Source organism: Sturnus vulgaris, chromosome Z (assembly GCF_052056855.1).
Source record: "Sturnus vulgaris isolate bStuVul1 chromosome Z, bStuVul1.hap1, whole genome shotgun sequence".
Classification (NCBI taxonomy): Eukaryota; Metazoa; Chordata; class Aves; order Passeriformes; family Sturnidae; genus Sturnus; species Sturnus vulgaris.
Window position 1 is genome coordinate 68,462,083 of NC_142283.1, and position 23,085 is coordinate 68,485,167.

The 23,085-nt window shown below is 40.1% G+C and overlaps 1 protein-coding gene across 1 annotated transcript in view; it reads left to right on the top strand.

The window, feature by feature from the left end:
* The window catches only part of OXCT1 (3-oxoacid CoA-transferase 1), an 87,018-nt gene that overhangs the window by 20,136 nt on the left and 43,797 nt on the right, over positions 1 to 23,085 (top strand). The window contains exons 5-7 of the mRNA XM_014875508.2: positions 2,565 to 2,714; positions 4,448 to 4,554; positions 11,357 to 11,417. Coding sequence (XP_014730994.1) covers positions 2,565 to 2,714; positions 4,448 to 4,554; positions 11,357 to 11,417 — 318 coding nt within the window. The remainder of the gene's footprint in view (positions 1 to 2,564; positions 2,715 to 4,447; positions 4,555 to 11,356; positions 11,418 to 23,085) is intronic.

The following is a 23,085-nucleotide window of genomic DNA, read 5'->3' on the forward strand; positions in this document are numbered from 1 at the left end:
CTTCCTGTGCATCAGTTTCTGCCCCTTCTGTCTTGTCCTGTTGCTCAGGATCCCTGGACAGAGCCTGGCTGCCTCCTCTTGGCAGGCCTTCTCGAGACACTTAGAGGCATTGATAAAGTCCCCTCTCAGTCACCTCTGCTCAAGGCTGAACAGGCTCACTCCCTCAGCCTTTCCTCCTAAGAGAGATGCCCCAGTCCCTTAGGCATCTTTGTTACCCTTCACTCCGGGACCCACTCCAGGAGTTCTATGTCTCTCTTGTCCTGAGGAGCCCAGAACCAGACAAAGCAGTCCAGACATGGCGTCACCAGGGCTGAATAGAGGGGCAGGGTCAGCTCCCATGACCTGCTGAAGGTGTTCTTCCTGATGCACCCCGGGGTACCACTGGCCTTGGCCACAAGGGCACTGCTGGTTCATGGTCAGCTTGTTGCCCACCAGGACCCCCAGGTCCTTCTCCACAGAGCTGCTTCCCAGCAGGTCAGCCCCTGGCCTGTATGGGATTGTTCCTCCTCAGGTGCAGGACCCTGCATTTTCCCTTGCTGAATTTCAGATTGTTCTTCTCTGCCCATCTCTCAGCCTGTCAAGGGCTCTGAAGGGCTGCACAGCTCTGGGGGTATCAGCCACTCCTCCAGCTTTGTGTCATCAGCAGTGCTGAGGAGGCACCTGCCCTTCCTCCAAGCCATTGATGAATAAGTTAAACAATACTGGGCCCAGTATTGGCCCCCGGGGCACTACTAGTGACAGTCATCCTTCTAGATCCTGTGCCACTGGTATCAACCTTCTGGGCCAGCTGTTCAGCCAGTTCTCAGTCCCTCTCACTGCCCTTTCATACAGTGCACTCTTCCTGAGCTTGCCTATGAGGATGCTGTGAGAGAATGTTTCTCAGAATTACAGACATGAGTGGAAAAGTTCCTTTTACACCCAGTCAGCAGATCTGAAAATAGCCAGACACTTGTCATGTCTGATGTTTCAAATGTCACAAATCTCACAATGCATTGTTTTCCTTCCTGTTTAATGTTCAATACTCTCAACTAGAGAACCATGAACTCCTTAAACATGTAGTTGGCTCTGTGGATATGCTATGTAGATCCAGCATGGAAATAATGGGTCTACAGTATATAATGGGAAACAGTAAGGTGAATTTATTACTTGCTAGAGGATGTGGGTATTTGAAATATTTATGTCAAGAAAAATAATCTTCCCTAAAATAGTTTGGTATAGCCTTAGGCAAAATGGGAGACTTTTGTATTATTGTTGCACAGTAAGAAAGAGGTCACTGTGAGATCTGGAAATGCTAAGAACACAGGAGTCTGTATCGTTGCATGGTTTGCATCTGCCCCTTGCCACCATTTTGAAAACCAACCAGAAGCCATTGTGCTTCTTGCAGGATAACTGGGGAAGATTAAATCCATGTTGTAGAGGCTGTTAAACTGGATATTGACCACGATGTTCTTGTCTTACTTTGAATCCAGGAAAAAAAATCCAGGAAATGACACCAGTGAAAAACAAACACACATCTTTGACCATAAATCCATGATTAAGGCAAATTAGGAAATTTTGCTGTAGTATCCTGTGGGACACATATTGAGAAAGTAAGAAAATTACAGCCTGAAAAATATTCCAGGCTGGAGCTTTTCAGCTCTGTTCCCAGCCGATAAGCTGGCCCAGCTCAAGGCTAGGGAGAATTTCTCCCAGGGTAATAATTTGGTCAAAATAAAAAGGAATTAATAACAAGATAGAACACCTGTTGTGGTGTGTGACCAGGCCCTGGGAATGGGGTGTCTTCTCTCTGAACCAATCATCTTTTCTCTACTCTTGGAATTGCGAGTCATGCTATAAAACTAAGTGTGTTTCTGAATAAACTTGTCTCTTTCTTTCTATCATCAAAGACGACCATGTAGCTGTGCATCTTATTTCTGCCGCACTTAAAGGGTTAAAACCCCTTTCCACGGCTACATTATCCTGTGTTATAGCTTGACATAGAGAAGAGTGCAGACAAGGTGGTCAAAGATAGTATAAAAACTGCTCTCTTAGCTTTTTGGTATTCTTGGCACGGGCAACCCAGATCACTGGACTCCCTCTTCCTTTCTCAATCTGCCATGCTTGGCTGTTTCAACTAGGAGTGGGTTCTGAAGTTTTTCTTAGGATGTTAAAGAATGAACACCAATGTTTAGGACCGTTAGAGGAGAAAAACCTTCTAGGATATGTTGCCAGGTGGGTAAGAGAAAAATAACTCTGTGCTCTTCTCAAGAATAATGGGTTGGCAAACAAACTGAAGGAGAGGAGGCATAGCCAAGTGCTAGGCTCTGGTATTTGGGAGATAGTTGTATGACAGTGTCAACTTGAGCAGTTCATGACTCTGTGTCAAGCATTTCTTGCCATATCCAGTAGTAGTCCCAGATAGGAAAGTTAAAATGTGAGGAAGAAATAGGTGATCACATCTGTCTAGTGTGTACAGAAGGAAAACCTACAAATGATAGGATATAAAATAAAGTTAATGCAAACCATTAATCGAGGTTTGATTTGGTGTTCCCAAATGATGATTTCTTAAATGTGTTTTCCCATAGGGTACGCTTGCTGAACGTATTAGAGCAGGAGGAGCAGGAATCCCAGCATTTTACACCAGTACTGGCTATGGGACACTGGTGCAGGAAGGGGGTGCACCCATCAAGTACAACACAGATGGCACCGTTGCCATTGCCAGCCAGCCAAGAGAGGTAAGAGGTCTGATTGCCATTAGGAAACCTTCAGCACTGAAAAATTAATTTCTAACATATTTACAAGATAAAGGAGTTTAAGAAGGAGTGAAGTTTAGCCTTACTGTATTAAGTTAACTGGATGTCTGTGGTACCAGACACGTTAGCTTTGCTTCCACTGCTTACTGCTGTCCTCTGTGATGTGTTAAAGAAGTTTTTACAGTTCTGGAGTGATTTAGCATCAAGAGCTGGTCCGAGTGAAAAAGCCTACCTTGCTGAATTACTCTTCACTTGACCGTTCTCTGACCAAGTTTGCTGTGTATTCAAACAAAATTTTATATCATGCCACTATAGTGCATAGAGCCGTTTGAGAATAATCTGCTAGTGAGGCAGGTGCTCTTTAAATACTGCACTATGCAGCAAGCAGCCCTGCAGCCACGTGGAGCTTCAGCCTTAGAAGAAATGGGGCATTCTCATGTTAAATTGGGAGCTCAGTTGACACAAATTTCAGGAAATGCATTTCCCAACATCTGAAATGCAATTTAGTCTCAGTTTTTAAAAGTGCAAAGAAATAAAAAGACAATGGATCTCAGGGGAGAAACGAGGGTTTCATTTTGAAATTGGATGTAGAATTTGGAGAAGGGAAGAAATATCTCAGTGCCATAATTTTTCTTGAAGAAATGGGTGGGGCTAATATTGTATGTTCCAGTTAGGCTGCATACATTAAATTAACGCCTCAAGAACATTTCTGGGATAGAGGTAATTCCACCCTAACCCATGGTTTTCATATATTTAATACGTGACTATTTGCAGTATCTAGACATTGTCTTAGTCTTTTATATTTCTGTAATTTTTTTACTGCATACACCATTACGATGTTTTACCATTTGGAGGAATGTTTTGTTCATTAAATAGCTAATCATTTTAATAACATTTTTCTTCATTTTTCTTCTGACATTTGTGGGAAAATGTCCTTATTCTCCTCAGTCTAATAACTATGGGTTGCTAATAACATGACTAGCATGATTTATTCAATTCCATTCTCCACATCCATTTCGCACAGAAGTGTCATTTTATAAAGGCTCAGATCTCCTTTTATGGTACTGACAAACTGATGTCTGATACACTTTGCTCATACTTCTTCCTTTTTCAACTATTTTAAAAACCTCTCAAGTAATATTTGTGTATACTCTTACCTTGCACATTGTTAAGAGAGGTAGTCTTTCATCTCTCTATATAGATTAAAACACTACCTCTGTCCCTGTTTTGTATTTTGGCTTCAGGCGCAGTATCATTCATTACAGATGTTGGTGATAAATGCAGGGAAAACCAACTGAAACTCAGCCTCTTAGATTATGTGATTTGAGTAGTTTATCTCTAATTGACTTAATTTTGGATTTGGAGTTTCTGATGGTGGGCAGTGCTTATGAACTTTGTCAGTAATTCTGTTTTAGAACTTCAGTTTTTGGTTAGCTGGTAGATGTGCAGGATGAAGCATGGCTAATTCCAGTAGATGGAGCAGGAGGAATATGGATTCTCATGATGTTTCTCTAGAGACATTATGGTAAAACTGGGGTTTATAGCCTTTCCATGCCTCTCTGTTATCATACAGTTTTTCAGTTAAAACTTTATGGAAAAAAAGAAATTGAAATATAATACTCTGCAAAATTAACCCCTAAAATAAGTATCACTGGTGAAACCTGTTGGAAGAAACTTATGTCTTGTAAAAAAAAGTTTTGTACTTTTCTCTGTAGGTGAGGGAGTTTGATGGCCGTCACTTTATTCTGGAGAAATCGATTACAGGGGATTTTGCTCTTGTGAAGGCATGGAAGGCTGATCGTGCAGGAAACATAATTTTCAGGTATGACTTGTTTACTGGTGGGAAAAGATTATTTTACAGTTTAGGTAACGAATGAGAAGGCGAATCCTATCTCCTGTGTTATGGCAAAATAATGTTTTACTAATTTCACGTTCTTTCATATTGCCTTTCCCTACTGTCAAATTACACTGCTATAAAACACCAAAATATAATTGCTTTTTCTAATGACTTTTGAGAATTCAAACATAGCTGTGAAATAAAGCATTCATAGTTAAAAATGAGACACAGCAGACCGAAGTTGTTATGATGACTGTTGAGAAATTTAGTGACGTTCTCTTTCTTTCAATTTTCATGTTAGTTTGGGTTCTTTTTCTTGAGCAATTAAAGGTTGACCCAAGAAGGATAGGTTCACGTACAACAGAAGAGGAGGGAACTGAGTCAGTCTTCTGGCCAGTCAGTGATGGGAAAACTGGTTCTGTCTAAAGAAAACTGTGTTTAACAGTGGTGTAAAGGAAAGGCATCATATGAATGAAAACAAATTTGCAATGAAAGGTTTGATGTTGCACTACTGAGAAAATCTTTTATATGAGTTGCTCTGTTTGTATTCTGGTTTGTCTTGAACTGAAGCAGGAGAGAGGTTTGCTTATGTTTAATGCCTGGTTTTTATTTGCTTGTCTTATGGCTATCAGATGAAAAGGTAAGTGTTGTAGTTATCACTTGCAGTTCATTACAAGCTCATGTTGATTGAGAGTCTGTATTAGAACAAACAAGGAGTTGGAAATGCAACTGAAAAATATGTGTATAAAATAACACTTGTAAAGTAATGCTTTTCTTTATGTATATATCTGTGTTGTGTATATTTATATATCCGTATAATTAATACTAAATTAAAATACTTAAAATTGATGAATAAGTTTTTATTTTTTGCCCAACTCTTGACGTCATGACTTGCCCACTGGCAAGACAATATGGTTTCTGATTGAAAGCTGAACTTTTTTGTGCGTGTGCAGATGAATTTGATGGCTGCTAAACTGCTCTCCTTAGGCTCTGGTACATTGAAAATACTCTTCCCTCTTGGACTTGTCTTTGTTTGATCCTGAGCCACTACTCTCTGTGCTTTTATCCTGTACCTTTCTACTGATGCATAGCAGATGCCTCTCAAAAGTTCTTTCATTCTCCACAGAAACAGACTGGTTGTGTTCTCCTTTTACCCTCTTCCTTTATGTCCTGTTGCTTTCTATGCCTTTCCTTTTTCCTGTTCCTTTCAGAAGTCTTCATTATGTCTCCCACATTCATATAATACAGCTGATAACAGACACCACTTCCATCTGGAGTGAAGACCTGAAAAATCTTGACTTCTCACTTCAACTGTAACTAATCATCATATGGCGTCCTATTCCACATAGAATATTGCTAGATCAAGGAATTTACTTATGATAAGCAGTGACCTATTCTGTTTCTGGATGAGACATGATTATCTCATAACATAGAACAGAGAAACATAGGGTCATCTTACAACTTGCTGTCTGCTACCTCTTTCACAGCAGTGTTGTACTATTCATAGTGTGTTTCCTGTGACTCCGTGAAGCCAGTAGCAATGGTGTAAATGTCTGCCAGACTGTTGATCACCCTCAAGCTAAGAGCTTTTATAAATTTAGAGGATGTACTTTAGGTACACTTACTTGGACAACAGGCTGACACTGATTTTTTCCTATTCTCATACATCAAACTATTCTGTTTTCTTGGAATTCAGAATGGCACCAGCTTCTTTAGAAAATTGTTTTTAAAACTGCTTGGTTTTGTTTTGCTTTTTATTTTTTAAGTTGTACTTCATGAGCCCTAGATCCTTTGTTCCATACAGCATGTTGTGGTGGCATTCATTTCAGGCATCTTCATGCTGAGTGGACTATTCTGCACCACTTAGCAGTGGTTAGCTTTTGTCTAACAAAGGTCTTAACCTCCCTTGAGACTTTGCTCATTAAGGACAGCACCAGGGAGTGCCACTGCTTCTGTGGATAGTCAGAATCCCTGAATGGCCTGGTTTGGAAGGGATCTTAAATATCATCCAGCTCCAGCCTCTGGCTGTGGGCAGGAACACCCTCCACTGGGTCGTGTTTCTTAGAGCTCCATGCAGCCTGGCCTTGAACACTGCTGGGGATGGGACATCCACAGCTCTGGGCAACCTGTTTCAGTTCCTCACTATCCTCAGTAAAGAATTTCTCCCTAATATCAAATCTAAGCCTCCCCCCTTTCAATTTAAAACCATTCTCCCTTTTTCTGTCACTACGTGCCCTTGTGAAAAGTCCTTTTATGTTGAGTACTTTCTTCAGGTACTGGAAGGCTGTAATTTGGTCACCCTGAAGCCTTCTCTTTTCCAGGCTTAACAATTCAAATTCTCTCAACCTTTCCTTATAGGAGAGGTTATCCAGACCTCTGATCATCTTGGTAGCCCTTGGACTGGTTTCAGCAGGTCCCTGTCCCTCCTGTGCAGGGACCCCAGCTCTGGATGCAGTGCTCCAGGTGGGTCTGAGCAGAGCAGAGCAGAGGGGCAGAATCCCCTCCCTGCCCTGCTGCCCACGGGGCTCTGGATGCAGCCCAGGACACGTTTGGCTCTCTGGGCTGGGAGTGCCATGGCCAGGGCATGTCCAGCCTCTCACCCACAGCACCCCCAAGCCCTTCTGGGCAGGGCTGCCCTGGGGCTGTTCATGCCCAGCCTGTGCTGGTACCAGGGGTTGATCTGACCCAGGTGCAGCACCAGCACTTGGCCTTGTTAAACCTTATCAGATTCCCATGGCCACACTTCTCGAGCTTGTCCAGGTCCCTCTGGATGGCATCCCATCCTTCAGAACTGCCAACAGCCCCACTCAGCTTGCTAATTTGCTGAGGGTTCACTCGATTCCTTCGTCTGTGTCGTTTTTGAAAATATCGAATAAGACTGGTCCCAGTACAGACTCCTGAGGGACACCATATGTCACTGATGTCCACTGGGACTCTGAGCCATTCACCAGTAACCTATGGAAGTGACTGTTGGACCAATTCCTCGTCTACCAAACAGTCTAAGCAATCCATCTCTCTCCAAATTAGAGACAATGATGTTGTGGGGTTGTAAAGCCATGTCAAAGGTTTTACAGATAAATGACATCTGTTGCCATTCCCCATCCACTGATGTAGTCACTCTATCACAGAAGACCACTGTATTGGTTAGGCAGGACTTGCCTAACTGATGTGAAGTTTTGCTGGCTGTCCTGAATCACCTCCCTGTCCTCCCTGTGCCTTGGCACAGCTTCCAGGAATATGCGCCATGATCTTCCCAGGCACATACAGCTGACAGGTCAGTAGTTCCTGGGGTCCTCCTTCATATAATTTTTAATGTTGGGAACCATTTTCCCCTCTTTCCAGTCACCTGGTACTTCACTTGACTGCCATGACTTTTGAAATATCATGGAGAGTGGTTTGTCTGCCTCCTTTGGCTCCCCTCCCTTTTCATCTGGTGCCATGCTGCTGGTTGTTCTAGCCCAGTGTACTTTGACTACAAGCAAACGTGTGGCTTGTTGGTGATGAAAATAGACTACTGACAAAGAAGCAGAAATGAAGGGATAACCTGAGTTGGAGCTTTTCCTGTCACAGTCATGTCAGGCCATGCCTTCATGCTTCAACTGGTTCTGCAGTACATAAATTCAGCTCCTACCTGAGGTGTCTCTGCACCTTTGTATGTATGTGTATGTAGGTATGTCTATGTAGGTATGTAGTGGATGTAGTTTCTTGGTTTAGTCTGCTGTGAACTGGTTTGCTATCTTTTGCCTCTGGGAGAAAAGATGTTATGCCTTTGGATCCAGTGGAACAATAGAACTTTGTAGACGTTGCCGAGTCTAGATGTCCAGAAAATTTTCTTAAAATAAAAAGGCAAATTTCTCTAGTTAGTTTTTGAATTTCCTACTGCTAACTCCTTGACATTATTCTGTGTTGGAAAATAAGTGTAGTGCTTTTTTTTTTTTTTTTCCTTCTGGATGATGTGCTCTTTAGAAATAAGGCCTTTGATCCCATAAAACTTCTGGATGGTGTGTTCTTTAGAAATGAAGCCTTTGATCCTGTAAAAGACTGCTAGTTCTGAAACAACTTTACTAAATCAAGAACAGTTTAAATGGCAGAAGCTTTTATAAATTATGTCAGATTAGAGACCTTTAATTTTTTTTAATGTAAAATTAACATTGAAGTGTTTTCTTGTAGTTTTTTCCCTATATAAAACTAGTTTTATATCAGTTTCTTTTACTGGCAGAGTAACCACCACAACCTTGAGAAAGTCTTTGGCTCAAAAAAGTATTTACATGGGGTGAAATACTAATTAGTTTTGTCATCTTATTTTTCCCCATCTCTATCCATTTCTCAGCTTCTCATTTGTTACTCTGCCTAGTGTAGGGTACTTTTTCATGAATCACTACTAAATAGTGTTGTATTCGTCTCTCAGAGTAGAGTATAAATTCATTTTGGTTGTGGGTTTTTTTCTTTTGTTTCTTATTGTTACATCCTTCTTTTGGGTCTGTATCGCCACCAAGAAGACCCATGGGCAGAAGATATTCGTAGAATCATAGAAGCATAAATCACAGAATATGTTGAGTTGGAAGGGACCCACAAGGATCATCAAGTCCAACCCCCGGCCCTGCACAGCACCATCCCCAAGAGTAATTTCTTGTGCCTGAGAGCATTGTCCAAACGCTTCTTGAGCTCTTGTCAGGCTTGGTGCTGTGACCACTGGCCTGGGGAGCTGTTCCAGTGCCCAAACACCCTCTGGGTGAAAAGGTTTTTTCGGGTGTCCAACCTAAACCTCCCCTGACTCAGCTTCAGGACATTCCCTTGGGTCCTGTCAGTGGTCACACAGAGCAGAGATCAGTGTCTGTCCCTCCTCTTCCTCTCACAAGGAAATTTTAGCTGCAGTGAGGTCTCCCCTCAGTCTCCTCCAGGCTGAACAGACCAAGTGTCCTCAGCCGCTCCTGATTTGGTTTCCTGTTAAGGCCCTTCATCATCCTTGTGACACTCCTTTGGACACTTTGTAATACTTTAGTATCTTTTTTATGTTGTGGCACCAAAGCTGCCCCCAGCACTGGAGGTGAGGCTGCCCCAGCGTAGAGCAGAGCAGGACAATCCCCTCCCTTACCCGGTTGGCGATGCTGTGCCCCCAGGACAGGGCTGCCCCTTTTTCAGAGGCTTCCCAGCTGCTGTGTGTTGGCAATAACATGGCGTTTCCGCAGGATACCTGTCTTTGGGTACAGCTCTGTGTCGGTGCTCGCCGGGCGCTGCCCGAGCTGCCCTGTTCCTGCCCCGCTCCTGCCCCGTTCCTGCCCCGTTCCTGCCCCGCTCCTGCTCCGTTCCTGCCCCGTTCCTGTCCCGTTCCTGCCCCGCTCCTGCCCCGTTCCTGCCCCGCTCCTGCCCCGTTCCTGCCCCGCTTCTGCCCCGTTCCTGCCCCGCTCCTGCCCCGTTCCTGCCCCGCTCCTGCCCCGTTCCTGCCCCGCTCCCGCCCTGTTCCTGCCCCGTTCCCGCCCCGCTCCTGCCCCGTTCCTGCCCCGCTCCCGCCCTGTTCCTGCCCCGTTCCTGCCCCGTTCCTGCCCCGCTCCCGTCCTGTTTCTGCCCCGTTCCTGCCCCGCTCCTGCCCCGCTCCTGCCCCGCTCCTGCCCCGTTCCTGCCCCGGTCCCGCCCCGTTCCTGCCCCGTTCCTGCCCCGCTCCCGCCCCGTTCCTGCCCCGCTCCCGCCCCGTTCCTGCCTCGCTCCCGTCCTGTTCCTGCCCCCTTCCTGCCCCGCTCCTGCCCCGTTCCTGCCCCGCTCCTGCCCCGCTCCTGCCCCGTTCCTGCCCCGCTCCCGCCCTGTTCCTGCCCCGCTCCTGCCCCGCTCCTGCCCCGCTCCCGCAGTGCTCTCCGCGGCCACGCGGTGGCAGCCGCGCCCCGGGGCTCGGTCCCGGCGCCTCGGGACCGGCTCTTGCCTCCATCCCCTTAAGGGCTTTTTCCCAGCTTGAATTGTAATGAAGTTTTCAAGAATTGTGCTTTCTTACAGAGAAAAATGCTGAGAAGCTAGCAGTGGAACATCACTAATACCTTCATGGTGTTTCTTAATTATTAAATGTGCCACACAGTTTTGTTTGATTTCTCAAAAACTCACAGAGTGGCTGACACAGGTCACTTATTTACTCTGTGCCTGCTAGGATTTTGTTGCAGTTTCCAACACATGTCAAGTGTTGCTTTTTTCCTTTAGAGGTTCTTTTTTCTCGGTACAGAAATGCTTTGTGGAAATACTTAGGGTGAATGCCAGAGTCTTACAGTGTTTGCAAAACTGACACAGGTTGTTTTTGTTGTTGTTTTTTGGTTTGGTTGTTGTTTTTTTTAATTAAGAGACTTGGATTGCATTTAGTACCAGGTAAGGTGCTATCCCAAGTCCTAATCTGTGTTAGGAAAACATACTTGAGAGATTGTTAGGCCTGTGGAGAATAATTTCATTCTTTGTTCAGTGAAATAATGGCATTGTACAAAGCCCAGCTTGCTGCTGCTTTTGGATCCAATAAGGGAAGGTATCAGTAACATACCCAATTTCAATTAAGCAGTGTGCTGATTAGAAGTCAAAAGTCCTAATATAGCAAAATATAATATCATTTCAGCTGCATCTTATACAATTCTATAATACTTTTTTATACCTTGTATTTTTTTTATTAGTTCTCCAGTTCTTTGGCAAAAAGCTTTGTGATGCTTAAAGTACAGACATTCCTCTAGTAGCCTAAGTGTAAGACTTTTCCTCTGGTAAGTCTTTCATTGTACTATTATGCCCTTTAATATTTACTGATTTTCTTTTTTTTTTTTTTCAGGAAAACAGCAAGAAACTTCAACCAACCTATGTGCAAAGCTGCAAAGACAACTGTAGTAGAGGTAGGAAATTGAAACATCCCTTTACTGATATAGTCAACATACCCATTTTTCTTACATGGTGTTCTGGAGACAGGCTGGGGGGATTTCAGATCACTGCAGGATTTCAATTCAGGGACAGTGGTCTAACCTCTCTCCTTGGATTGCCTTCTCCTGCCACTATGCTCTGCTCTGGTGATTAATTCCTTTGTAGCTGTACATCTGGTGCTGCCAGGACTTTGTGTTCGTTGTGATTGGCCTTTGAAAGGGAAACAAAGCAAGAGCCTTCAAATTTGTTAAATAAAGTAATACGTGGATGAAAGAGAAAAAGAGTGGGCCTAGGCTGTGCTTCAGAAGATTCACATAAGACATTATGCAAAACTTCTTGAAAATGAAATCGTGTATGTAACAACACAGATCAGGCAAACCATAGAGCTATCACAGTTGTGGTCTATAAAATTTAATAAATTACATAAATATCAGTCCACAATGAGATACAGACATTTGGCTGTGTCTTGAGAAAGAGGATAGATTAGCTGATCTAGAAGTTTCTTCCAATCTTTTTGCCCTTTTCTTTGTCTCAAATGATAATATTTAAAAACATGAAGCAGACTACACTGGAAAAATATTGGTGCCTGGAGAGTTGCTAAGGCATAGCAATATGTAAAAGACAGACTGTTCTATTAGCTTTGTCTTCACTCTCTGGTAAGTTTTTTTATATGCCTAATAAAAGCTAACTACAGTTTGGCAGTACGATCAAGACAAACTCTTCTAGACTATTTCTAGTAAATGGTTTATGGAAGAGGCTTTTATTTCTTCAGAGTTTTTGTTTGGTTTGTTTGGAGGTTGGCTTGGGTTTTTGTTTGTTTGTTTGTAAGATGTTATTTGGAAAATATATTTGTTATGTAAACATCTCTGGATAATACATTTGGGAACTTCAGTTATTCCTTTGTGCCTTACAGAACAATCACAAAAAATACCATGATATTTGCCACATGACTTATAGTGACAATGCAGCAAGACATTTCCATGTTTTGTTTTTAAGAAAGGTTTCAAGCATTTTTCTATTTAAAAATTAAATAAAGAATCTTTCCTTCTAGACACTTGTCCTTTATACCTTGTTCAGTCTGGCATTTAAAGAATTTAAGTAGATCAAAGCCTTCCACCTACATTTCATCTCATTCTATCTTTCTGCTCTTCTATCCATGTATGATAGGGTAAAATTTTCTTGTCAGTGAGCAGCTGATGTGACATCGTTCTTGCTGTAATTCCATTTATCATTTGTTAGTAGATCTGCTCTGAACTGTGTCCACTTTGAGTCTTATTGCATTTTCAATACCATTTAAAAAACTGTCAATCTTTTTTCAAGGTGCATTATTAACATGACTTCACAATTCTGTTTTTTATGGACAAATTAGATGAAGATGCAAATCCCCAGATTTAGGGCAGATATTTTGAACCATTCTTGACGTAACTTTTAAATATAATTCTTTCAAAGTGGAATTCAGAATGTTGTGTTTGGGTTTAAGAGTTAAATCCCAGGGTATCAGAAGGAAATACGTCTTTATGGTGTCTAGTACATCCCCAGTACTGAGCACTATAAGCTGTCCTAGGTCATCAATAGGGAACGGAGGCCACTAAAAATTTGAGCTTTGCCTGACTCCTTAGTTAATGTTGTTCAAGGCTGAAGATTGAAATTCTCAATCCCATTTACAGAGAGAAGAAAAAAGTTTGTGTAGGGTAGTAGTTCAGATACTTTCTTGGCAGCAGGGATTTCTAAATTCTGGTGTTTGTTCCCACTTCTGTTTCTGTTTTTCACTGACTGAACATTTAATTGAATATAAGCAGACAGTTCTAGTTTCTAGTAGAGACTTGAAGTCAACCCTGCTCCTTTTCATCAAAAGAGCTGCAGGTCAGGCTTGTCTTCAAAGATAAAGTGCTTAGCTGGGGTTTTCAGGATTGTTTCCCACTTTCCTGAGATTTACTTTAGTTTCTGATCATTGATACAAATATGGAATGACATTTGGCATAGTAAGATACTAATGATAAGATAGATACTAATGAAATACAGATTGGAAATCCAATCTCAATGTGTCTGTGAACTTGTTGAAAATAGGAAGTTAACTGGAAATAAATTACATTTACTAGCATGTTCTGCTAAGTTAACCTGAGGAGCTCTGAAATTTGACATGCATACACAGTGAAAGACTTCTTTTTCTTTACTTAATGCTACTGTTCTCTAGTTTTAGTCTGTGTTTTAGACATTCTTAGCTGAAGTACAGACAGACAATAATTGTAACAATTCAGAGGCAGACAAATTTTGTGGATGTGAAGGTTAAGAGAAAAGAAAAAAAATAACAGACAAAAAAACCTCTACTTCTCAAACTCAGACTGATAACTATTCTTTGCTTTAAAATTTTCCTGTGTTGTTAGACGCGAGATTGGCTTTGCATAGAGGCATCTGAAGAAGGAGGAAGTCAGACTGTACTATTACCTCTTATGTTTGACACACACTGTGAAGAATTACTGATCTTTAAAATGTCAGATTAAACTTAGAGCCTTGTTTATTTTGAATAGGGAAATGGTCAGAAGTAGCTATTCAGTACTCATTTTGGGATCAGAAACACATTGATTGTAAGCTTCTTACGAAATGCAACAAGTGCTTACTGATCTGCACAAATGTTTTGAACTGTTGCATGCATCTCTTTTGTTTATCTAAGTGAGAGGTAGTAGAACCTGCTATCAAGATAATAAGAATGGATTATCTGAGGAACAGATAACGATCTGGGAAAAATCTAACTGTGCTAAGTGCAGTGGAATTTCTACTTTAATTTGAAGGTGACCCATTATTGAAGGTCAAAAAAAATTTCCAACTGAATTGAATGATTCCTGTTATTTGGAAGTTAACCTTTGCAGAGACAAATGCTAAATAATGTTGACAGCATCAGTTGTTTTGGCTTTATTTATATATAAAAGCGAAATGATGCAGGGAGTTCATCTGTTTCTCACTTCATTTTGCAGAACTTTTAGAAGCTAAGCACGCAGTCAGACCTGTAGCTTTGTTTGAACCTGAGCTCTCATGCACACAGCCTGAGGCTTTCAGGTTTTTTTCAGATCTAGAATCACGTTCCTGCTCCTGTAGCAAAGATGGGAGAGTTGAGAAATTGGCCTATACAAAAGAAACGCAATAGTCAGAAGTTACATAAAGCCGCCAGCCCTTGTAAAGATTGAAGGGAAGAACATGGCATGTGGAGTAACTTGTGTGATATTATAGATGTGGTAACACTTCCAACAATGTTGAATGAAGGTCAGGCTGAATTGAGAAGGTGTCACTACTGTCAGGACCCTCCACAGAGGCCGTGAATTTTGTAATGGGAAATGAACTAAGGGGCAGCTTGGGGCTGCAGGGAGACTTCTTGGATGTGTGCTAGACTGTTAGGGCAAGGGCTGTGATAACAGGGTGCTTCTTCACGTGTGCATCTCCCTGTAGAGACACCTCTGAGCAGAGCCCCACCAGGACTTTTGGTCAAGACACGTCTTTTTCATAGAGAATTGGGGCTACCCAAAGCCACAGGAGAAAACATGGTGTGACCTTGCCAGATGTGGTGTCATGACAGCATGGGAAAGGGTGATAAAGGCCTGGGCTCTTGCTTTCTGCCACAGAAGCGTACATTAGTGTCTGTGACTGTCCCAAATGACCCTGAGCTCTTGTGTGTTTTCTGTTATTCTCTGCTGTGAGCCCTACTGAATATTTTTCCCTGGTGAAGTGGTTTGAGATCTCAGCCACCGCTGCCATGAAAGTGTTTGGTAGTGGTAATGGTCAATATGTTTAGAAATATTTATTGACTGGCTGTTTGAATATCCAATTTGAATAATTTTTTTGTTCAGATCACAGAAGATGGCTAAATATATCTTCTTGGATAAATAGCATTTACACCTCAAATAATATCAGGAGAGGAAAAAAAAGAGAGTGTACTTTCTCATAAAAATGCATTAAATAAAAATCATTAAGCCCTGCATTTTATCTCTGGTTGCCTAGTAACAACACAGCCACATCAGTGAGCACCATTTTCTCAGGTACAATGAACTGCGTGGCACTAAGGGACAGAATCAGACTGAAATAAGCTGTTTGTATCCTGTTATCTGTGCTAAATCATGGCATTTGGTTTTACTGAGGAAACTGGAAATGAACTTTTTTTGTGTGTGTCTGTTCCTCCAAATGCTTTAACAATGGCAAAACTTTCCTCACACACACTGTTCTGAGAAATTCTTCAAGATTTTTGCACAGTGACAGTTTACTATAAAAAGCCTGTAAGTACCTCTTGAAAGTGAAACAATCATGTAATAGAAGCTTTTTGTCACCTGGATGCTCCAGCCATAGAACTCAAAAGTGAACCCTGGTGGAGGATGGCTTTGGGATGGGCACAGACCTTACATTAGTGTGTGCTTCTGTGAAACCACAGATCAGGATGAAGGACATAGAATTGAAGTCCTTCTGTGCAAATGCTGTAACCACTGAGGTTTTGTGTTGCTATAGCTTTTGTTGATATTATTTAATTGCTCAGTGATGAGTCTCTGTGTGCTTAGGCAATAGTTGTGAGGGAGTGTCCCGTGGATCTGCAATGGGGGAAGGGCTTTTTTTGAGAAGCCCATTTGTCACAGGATGGACACTGAGCTGCCACATTACCAGCTGCTTTTGGCATAAGTGAGAGTAGAATTCTAGTTGCCATAATATGCTCATGTAATACATTGTATACATATATAAAATAAATATAGAAGACTTTGTATCTTGAACATGTAAGTAGTTAGTCAGGGCTTTTGACTGCATAAGTGTATTTACATGCCTAGGCCTTGTCTGAATCCTGAGTCAGGGATGCCTGTGGATCTGAATTTGGAGAACCCAAATATAGTGTATAGACATTACAATAAACTTTTCCAGAAGAATCTTAGTTGAAAGATTTGAGTGAACACTTGTGGAAGAGCAACTTTGAAATACAAGCTCATGATCCTTAGAAAATATAGAAGGGAAAAGAGCAAAATAGCAGGAACGTCTCTTAGGAAGACTGATTTCATAAGCTCAAAGATTTGGATTGATGAAGCCTTCTGGGAGGTACAGCAAAGAAGAAATGAAGGTACGGAAAGACTCTGTTAATGAACATGAGAATAAAATTTTCCAACATGCAGGAAGTATTGAAAGAGCAGTAGGAGTTTGAGCTTGATCGCAATCACTGTAATCTCAAACGCAGAAAAGAAACAATAGAAAGTGAGAAGCAAGGTCAGCTGTCTGAGGCTGAGCATTACAGAGCCAAAGCAAAACAAAAAGCTTAAGCTTCTAAGAAATATCCAGCCCAGTACAAAATAAAGAATACTTGAAAATAGCAAGAAATCTTTTTGAGAATACATACATAGTGGACTGGGAGACCAAGAATACTTCACCACTCAATGAAGGGAGCAATTATCAGAGCAGACTACAACGAAGGCTGACGTGTTTAATGCCTTTTCTCCTACCATTTTGAGCAAAGTTAACAACCAGTTTGGTGACTGTAATGATGCCAGTCATAGAAAGTTCAAGAGCAAATCAGAGAAGGTTTGGAGTTGAAATTCAGGGACTACTAGTGTTGTTTTGGAAAAGGAGCTCCTAGAAACTTTTGCACACCATTACCACAACAATTTTAGTTTGCCAAGAAGAACCCCACCCCCACAATTGAATACTCTTCTGTTGGTTTTATTTCCCTTCATTGCATTTGATTCCTTGCTTCTGTGTCTGCCTGTGCTTATTAAAAACAGAATAGAAAACCAAAACATTTGTACAGCTGTGGTGCAGACCATCTTAGAATGATTACAAAAGTACTGGAATATAAGTAGTACTGAGCTAGAGGGGAGTTAATATGATAGTTTTTGTCACGTTTAATTAACATGCTTCTGACTCATGGTATGATTATTGTGGTGTCATCTGCTGGGCCAGGAGCTGGACTTGATGATCCTAATGGGAGCTTTCCAACACAGCATATTCTATTCTGTGACTCTGTTCTATTCTATAATTTTCAGGGAAGGCAACTTCTTTAATAGTTAATTTTGCTATGTGGGGTTTGTTGATTTTTTTTTACTGTTGTTCTTTTATTTCCTTGTTATTGGGTGTTTTTTCCCTACGGTTACTTTTTCTTAATATATCACATCTAATTAAATAGCTTCAAATTTGGCACTTCATTGCTCAAATAGCGAATATTAAGTAGTTAAAATCCATAGCAGATCAAATTATTGCTGACTGCTGTTCAGGTAGTTTTACCTACTCATAATATACGGCTGGAATTTGTTTTTTTTTTTAATCTTTCTCTTATATTTTATTCCTTTTTATTCTAAGCTCTGTTCTTGCTTTTTCTTGTTCTTTTTGAATCTTATATTTGTTCTTAACATATGTGACGAGGATAAAAGTAATTTTTTTCATGAAGAATATATTCACATCTGCAATGAACTTATAAAGCTGCATGCTGAGAAAACTCATGATATACATTCAAGAAAGCTCCTGGTTGATCAGTAGATACTGCAGATTGCCAGGAAGTCTGTGCTGGAGAAACTGATAGGAAGCCTCTGTTTGCTTCTAGAGCTAAATTTAGAGGGTTTTTCATAACATTTGATAGAAAGCCTCATAGACTGTGCATTTGAAGTACATTTCACTAACAGTACTCATGTCTTCTATCATAAGAATTTGAAAATTAAATTTACAATACTCCAAATGTAACTTTTCAGCTCTGCTTTGTGTATAAGATGTTAAATCAATCAATGACTTACCTGTCATTGCATTTAAAATCATGCATTATTATAGCACAGAAAAGATGAGCGAGTTTTAGGCATGATTCAAAGAATTTGCAAGCATATATCCTGATGTCTTAAAGCATTAATTTGTTTTCTGTGCTGTTACCATCTCTGATGAAAATTTCTGGTATAGAATGAGAAATATTTAACATCCAAACTGAAAATCTACCAGAAATTTACTTTCTGACATGAAGCAAATATATCTTTTCAGGTGATAAACATATGAGATTTGAAAAGCTGCAGCCTCATAACTGTTGCTGGAGTGAAAATTTTTGAGTAATTGAATCAGTAGCTCGGATTTTAGCAGCATCCTTTTAGCTCTTGCAGCATCCCTCCCCTGCAAATGCTATTGAATTACTCAGGAAATAAAGTGAATATTTAAAGAGAAGTAATGGGTTGAGGTACCAAGACCGTCTTGACTTAAATTATGCTGATTTTTCAGCCTGAAGACAATGGTAAAAGAATGAAGAAGGACAACAGAGTAAACAGAGTAGATTTCTGTGTCCCAAGAAGTTTCCTAGGCTTCCTTTATTTGGTGTGGGTGGGTGTGTGTGTGTGTATTTGGGGGTTTTTGTATGTGTTTTGGTGTTTTTCCTTTTTCTTTTTTTTTTTTTTTTTTTGGTTTGTTTTTTTTTGTTGTTGTTGTTTGTTTTGTTTTATTTCCTCCCCAAAACTTCATTAAATTCTATTATAGAGAACTCAGGCTGTCCAGTGTGTAGAAATGCACTCCCATTTGTATTTCCAAGAATTAGATACTAAGATCCTTAGTTTGCCACTTCTGATTCATCTGAAGAAAGCAGTAGCTAAACAAATCTTAAAGCAACTTCATGTTTGAAGAGGTGTTCCTGGGATTTTATTATAGATAAACAAGTACATTCCACCTTTTTGTTAACCTTTGGAATAAGTCAAATATATTTTATCAGTTTTCTTCTTCTTCTTGAAAGAAGCGGAGAAAGGCAAAGACAGGAGCAGATTACCTCAGCTGGTCAGAGCATGGTGCTGGTAATGCCAAAGCTGTGGGTTTGACCTCCATATGGCCTATTCACTTAAGAGTTTAATTCTGTGATTCTTGTGGGTCCCTTCCATACTAAGATGATTCTGTGAAATAATCCTGATTTCAGTGGAGGAGGTATGTAGCCAATTGGCTGTGTAAGCAATGGGATAAGGAGCACTTGTGCTCCAGACAATATTTCACCATTTATAGTGAAATCAGAATTTTCTCATTAGGCTATGATTAGCAAAAAATTAAATTTTTACAATTTGAAGGACTGATTTAAATGTTTCTGCGAGCTTCAAATAATAATAAAGCACTTTTATAAAGCACTTTATTCTTGGGTTTTTTGCAATTTCCATGTGTCCATTGCTGTCTTTTCCAAGCAGCTTTTAGGAAGGATAATGATTAAGTGCAAGAGAACTTTAATTCTTCTTAAAATTTGTTACTGACCTACTCTTTATACCCACATTTCTGTGGTCTGTTGAAAGTGTCTAAGCCACATCAATTATTTTCTTTCTTTCAAACTTCATTGAAAGGTACCTCTGACTATCTTCTTCCTCAAAACTGTGGAGAAGTTTATTTATCTTGAATATTTTGGGGGGTTGGGATATCTGCTATGATTCTGAAGGTGAAATTAGGACCACAGTAATTCTGTGTTGAGAAACAAAGCGGCAGCATGTCAAGTAGTTTTCAGAACTCTTTGTAAATTACCATGGTCTCTAATGAGCATCAGAAATAAGGAGAACTAATAGTTTCATACCAGAGAGAACCGGCAACATAATTAGCTACAAACCAGCTGCTAATACATTGTTTTACTGGCATTACCTTGCTATATATCTTCTGCTGAGCATGCTTGGGTCTGATCTTTAGGTAGAGACATTCCTTGAATCTGAGGGGGGTTTAGTTGCACTTAAATAGACTGTAAAGTACAAAAATCACCTTCTTGGATAGTGCAATTAAATATCTGAAATTTTTTTTAAATTTTTATGTTACGTTTCTACTTCTCGCTTCAGTATTTAAATTCCACTGAGTTCATTTTTGAAAGTAAACTTAAATTTATCTCCTGACCTTTAAGTTAAATTTCTTGGAATGCGTAGGATAAAAGAGCTCTTTTAGTCTCTTTTCACTTGTCATTTCTCTGACATGAGTAAGAAAATAAAATCTTTTGTTGTGATTATGGTTGGGGTTTTTTGGGGTTCAGTTATTGCTGGTAAAATGTAAATAATTTTAATAAAAAATGTCAGTTATTTACTTTTACTTTCTAATAAATTTAAAGGCTTTCAATCTAAAGCAATTTGAAAGTAATTAATAAAGTAGAGCAATAATGTATTTAAAGCAACACATGTTTTGTTTGCCAAAATTTTAAATTATATTCCAGCTCTGGAGTGGAAGTATGTGGGATGCAGTCAGTCCCCTTATTCAGTAGAGTATGGATTAAACAAGTTCTTCTGCTATTAACTGGCTATTAACTAGCAGATGAAGACCATATTCACTGATTGTGGGAATTTTGTTTGTTGCCTTTTGACTCTTTTCCCATTATTTAATTCTATGATAGAAAAATAATTACATCATGTAATCTAAAAAATTATTTTCCAAAATTTCCGTCTCCAGATGTGAGAAGATGATTTTGTATATATCTCACATGCATGGTTATGTTTTATTTTGTGTTAAGAACCTAGGTATTGAATACAAATTGGGTGCTTTATCACCTCATTTCATCAAGAAAGCAGAAGTCACAAAATGTGATCACAGCCAGCAGGAGTTCACTGATGATTTATATCAGAGCAACCACAGGGTTTTGGAAGGAATCACTCCCTAGGTGTGCTGGCTGTAGGAGCCTGGTTTGATTGGTAATGCTGGGGCTGCTGGATCTTAAAGTAATCTCTCATGCTTTCAATTCAGGTAATTTTACCATAAAACAGTAGAGTAAAATCCAAGTGAGTGAATTTAAGGAGATAAGAAAACACCTACTTTCACTTTCAGTTTTTAGTGGATACAGAATTATATAGGCATACTAGCGCAAGCCATCAAACAAGACGTCTAACAACAAACATTACATCAAGAAGGACCTTTGAGAAATATCAGTATCTTCAGACCTTGAACAAGTTCTTGAAGTTTAAGGGTATTGTGTATCCTCACTGTGCTAATATGTGACTAGCTTAAAAATTTCTGGAGTGCAGTTCTGTGTGTATGGGAGAACCTCTTCAGAGACTGGTGGTTAAATTTTTCATATTCTTCCATGCACGCGCACAGCTTATATACATACCTTGGCAAATAATCAAGCATGCTTCCTTTTTTCTTTGTGGTATTTATCCAGGAGCTGCTGTGTGTGAGTACCTAGAGCAGGTAATTTACTGCTCTCTGTTTTCTTCTCTGCTGTTAGCAGTACAGCATGGAGGAAGATGTCAACTGTGTGGGATGGAACGGGGCTGTTGGAGGAAACAGGCATCAGGTGCAGAGAAGTGTGAGAGGGGATTAAGCCTGAGGCAACTACAAGTGGAGGTGGTAATTGAGGAGATTTAGAACAGAGAAAACAAAGGTGAATTGAGTATATTCTAGCAGGGGCTCCTGATTTAGGAGGATCTGGAGCCACACGACAAAAAATCTAGAGACAAATGTAGGAGATTTATGTCAGTTTTGCTTTCCTAATCATCAGATACAACATACTGGCAACAGATCTCACTGTTTTTCTCTGTGGTGTTTACAGAGGATAGATAACAGTCTACTAGAAAGAAGGAAAACACATAAAGGTACGTAAGATCTCCAACAGCATGAAACAGACAAATAAAGAACTGCTGTGTGCTGTTCCTGTATGGCACAGAAAAGGGAGCACACAGTGAAATTACAAGAGGTAATAAGAAATGTTTTTCATAATAGTTGCATTTAAGAGATGCATCAATAGAGTCTCTTGGTTTCTGAGAAAACAGTTAGTTCCTGGCTTATCAGAAGCTATGAAGAAGGTGATGTATGTCCAGCCTCTGTCTGAGGACATCCTGCAACTGACACATTGCTAGCAGCTGGGAAAATATAACCAGAAATACCACACTGCCTTTTAAGATCCTATTGCTAAGAAGAAGGGCTATTTGGCTAAGTGGACCTTCAGTGTGACCCAGACCAGGCTCACTGTATGAAAGGTTCTCTAACAGATACGGACTTTACAGGTTTTTACTGTTCTCTGCCCTGCAGTAAGCTTATGAAAACATTTGAAGTCTGATGTGACCATAATGTGGTAATTGTTGATCAAGATGTGCTTTTATAAGGCTATTTGGTAGTTGCTTGGTTTTAAAGCTATAAAAGTCTCTTTTTCAGGATGGATATTGACTGACTGCCATTCCATTACTGTAGGATTTTGATAGGAATAGAAATTTCATGGTCTGTCTGAACTTATAAAAGGAAAGAATTGAACTCAGAAGATCCTCTGTTTCATCTCCCTGCTGGCAGAACTCAATTACCTGCTTTGCTTTTTTCTGTAGTTAAGAAAGTTTGTATAGTTTGTTCTTAATTTCTAGTGAACTGTTTTCAGAGTGTATTTCAATTTTAAGATATCAAAGCTTTTTGTGAAATTCAGTCTAAACAATTAATATTAACTGTTTTTCTCCCTTGTTTGTCATTAGCCATCATGAATGGTTGGTCACAGTTTCTGTGACCTTGAATGCAGACATATAAATTTATTCTTATAGCCCTTATTATGTATTTTAAGTTTTTAAAAAGATTTTGTAAGTGTTATAATGAATTTTGCAGTGACGTCCTGACTGTTCCAGTAGTAAACTGAAGATGTGTACTGATGAATTTGTCTTGAGCATTTAAAAGACTAAGTTTTCTTTCATTCCTCTTGTTATATTGGACATTTCACCAATTGTAATGTTTTATTTTACTAGCATTCTG